This window comes from Cucurbita pepo, unplaced genomic scaffold, assembly GCF_002806865.2.
Source record: "Cucurbita pepo subsp. pepo cultivar mu-cu-16 unplaced genomic scaffold, ASM280686v2 Cp4.1_scaffold002213, whole genome shotgun sequence".
Lineage (NCBI taxonomy): Eukaryota > Viridiplantae > Streptophyta > Magnoliopsida > Cucurbitales > Cucurbitaceae > Cucurbita > Cucurbita pepo.
The window spans coordinates 1-2,069 of record NW_019648298.1 but is presented as its reverse complement, the minus strand read 5'-3'; the positions used below and the strand labels follow the sequence as shown (position 1 = coordinate 2,069).

The 2,069-nt window shown below is 40.1% G+C and overlaps 1 protein-coding gene across 1 annotated transcript; it reads left to right on the top strand.

Moving 5' to 3' along the window:
* Positions 1–168: 168 nt before the first annotated feature.
* LOC111786638 (plant cysteine oxidase 2-like) lies at positions 169–2,064 on the top strand (the record flags this gene model as incomplete). The annotated part of the gene is made up of 4 exons (XM_023666872.1): positions 169–663; positions 1,224–1,342; positions 1,441–1,624; positions 1,985–2,064. Coding segments are annotated over exons 1-4 (609 nt in total), but the record flags the coding sequence as incomplete, so codon positions are not given.
* Positions 2,065–2,069: the final 5 nt, after the last annotated feature.

Here is a 2,069-nt window from a genome sequence, read left to right as displayed (position 1 = left end):
AAAAAAAAAGAAGAAGAAATTTTTAAGTGTGAAATTTGGTGAGGGGGAAAATAAACCCCACCTGAAAAAAAAAATAGAAAAAAAAAAACCACTGTTTGGAACAGCCCACTGGAATGGTGGGAATGGCCCCTGGTTTTCTCTTCTTCAAACCCATCGTTCTTTCTCTCTCTTTCTGTGCGGAAACCTCTCCCTTTTATACCCCTTCTGACTCCATTCTTTCCATTTCTTCTCCATACGGAGATGACCATTTTTACACCTTCTTTCAATCGCTACTAATCTGTACCCTCTTCCCCTGTTTCTTGGCCTTTTCGCTTTTCGATTCTATCCAGTTCTCCGTTTTTCCCTATCCTTTTTCGCTTATTTTCGGGGACCCTTTTCCCTAATTTCACTAATTTTTCACTTCCCCCCTCCAATTTCGACCAATTTTTGGTGGGTTAATGGGGATTGAGCGATATCTGGCTGATCGCAAGGGGAAACAGTTTTGTGAATTACGTAAAGAAACAACTACGAATAACAAGTCGAGAAAGAACCGGCGGCGGACTAGGAAGTCCTCGCCGTTGCCGGTTCAGAAACTCTATGAAACTTGTAATGAAGTATTTGCTTCTGGTGGGATTGGAATCGTTCCCCCTTTTGAGGATATTGAACGGGTACGAGATGTTCTGGGTATGTGTTTGTTTTTGTATTTAATTCTGAACCTCATTGTTAATTGAATTGAATTGAATTGAATTCCCAATTCTGATTGATAATGTAGTTTCGTGTTGTAATCATAAGCCTGTCTGTTTCCATTTTTTTAATGTGTACAAATTGTACGAACCTCGTTTGTGAAAAGCTTTTGTGTTGGGTTTTATGTGTTTTTTTCAATGTCCTGTTGGATTGTATATTTTAGCTCTGTTTTTTGCTGCAACTTGCACTGCCTGCTGCACGTGCTGAGTATCTATTTATTTATTATTTTTCTTCGTGGTATGTCTGTTCTTGATATTGGTGCTTGAGCTATATTGGTTGGATAATGATTAGCTTCAACGTCCACATAGTTCAGTTTTGATTATAGAATGAGCTAAGCCCATTTCAATTTCTTAAGTTCATATGCAAATTAGGAGCTTGTTGGGATGGTTTTCAGAGTAACTCAATCAAAACCAATTGGTCTGTTTTGTGTTATTGTCATTTCTTCACTTAGTGTAGCTGTTTGTTTTTGTGTTACTGATAATGAATCTTGTTGTATATAGATAAAATGGAGCCAGTAGATGTTGGGTTGTCGCCGGAGATGCCGTATTTTCGGACGACAGCCGGTCGACGAACTCCTCCTATAACATATTTGCACCTTTATGAGAGCAACAAATTCTCTGTATGCATTTTCATTTGCTTTATTAGAGAGCAATCTAGTTGTGGAAGGCTCTTAAATTTGTACAGTTTTTGACCGTGTGTGTTGTATTTGTGGTGCAGATGGGAATATTTTGCTTGCCTCCTTCAGGTGTCATTCCACTTCACAACCATCCTGGAATGACAGTCTTTAGCAAGCTTCTCTTTGGGACCATGCACATTAAGGCATACGACTGGGTGGATGGCGGCGCTGTGAATGGCACGTCTACACGTGCCAACGTCTCGCGTGGCAGAGCTCCTTCAAGAAGTGAGTCTCTATGCAATATTGTTATGTGCTCACTCTACAATTGGTTGAAATAACAGTTATTTTCAACCCGGTTGAAGAGGGAAACGAAGCATTCCTTATAAGGGTGTGGAAACCTCTCCCTAGCAAATACATTTTAGAACCGTGAGATTGTCATGTCAGCAATACGTAACGGGCCAAAGTAAGGATTTAAATGTCAATATCAATTGAAGTATCTTAAAGGGTTGATGTTGATGGGTTGTCTGTGTTGATTGTTATATAACCAAAACCGATAGGGCGAGCTATGGATTACATGAATCTCTTTTGTGCGATGAGGTTAGTCGAGATACATGTAAGTTAAGATGTATTGTTGAACATCTCCAGGTATTCGGTTAGCGAAAGTCAAGGTAGACGCAGACTTCACGGCCCCATGCGACTCGTCGATTCTTTACCCTGCAGATGGAGGAAA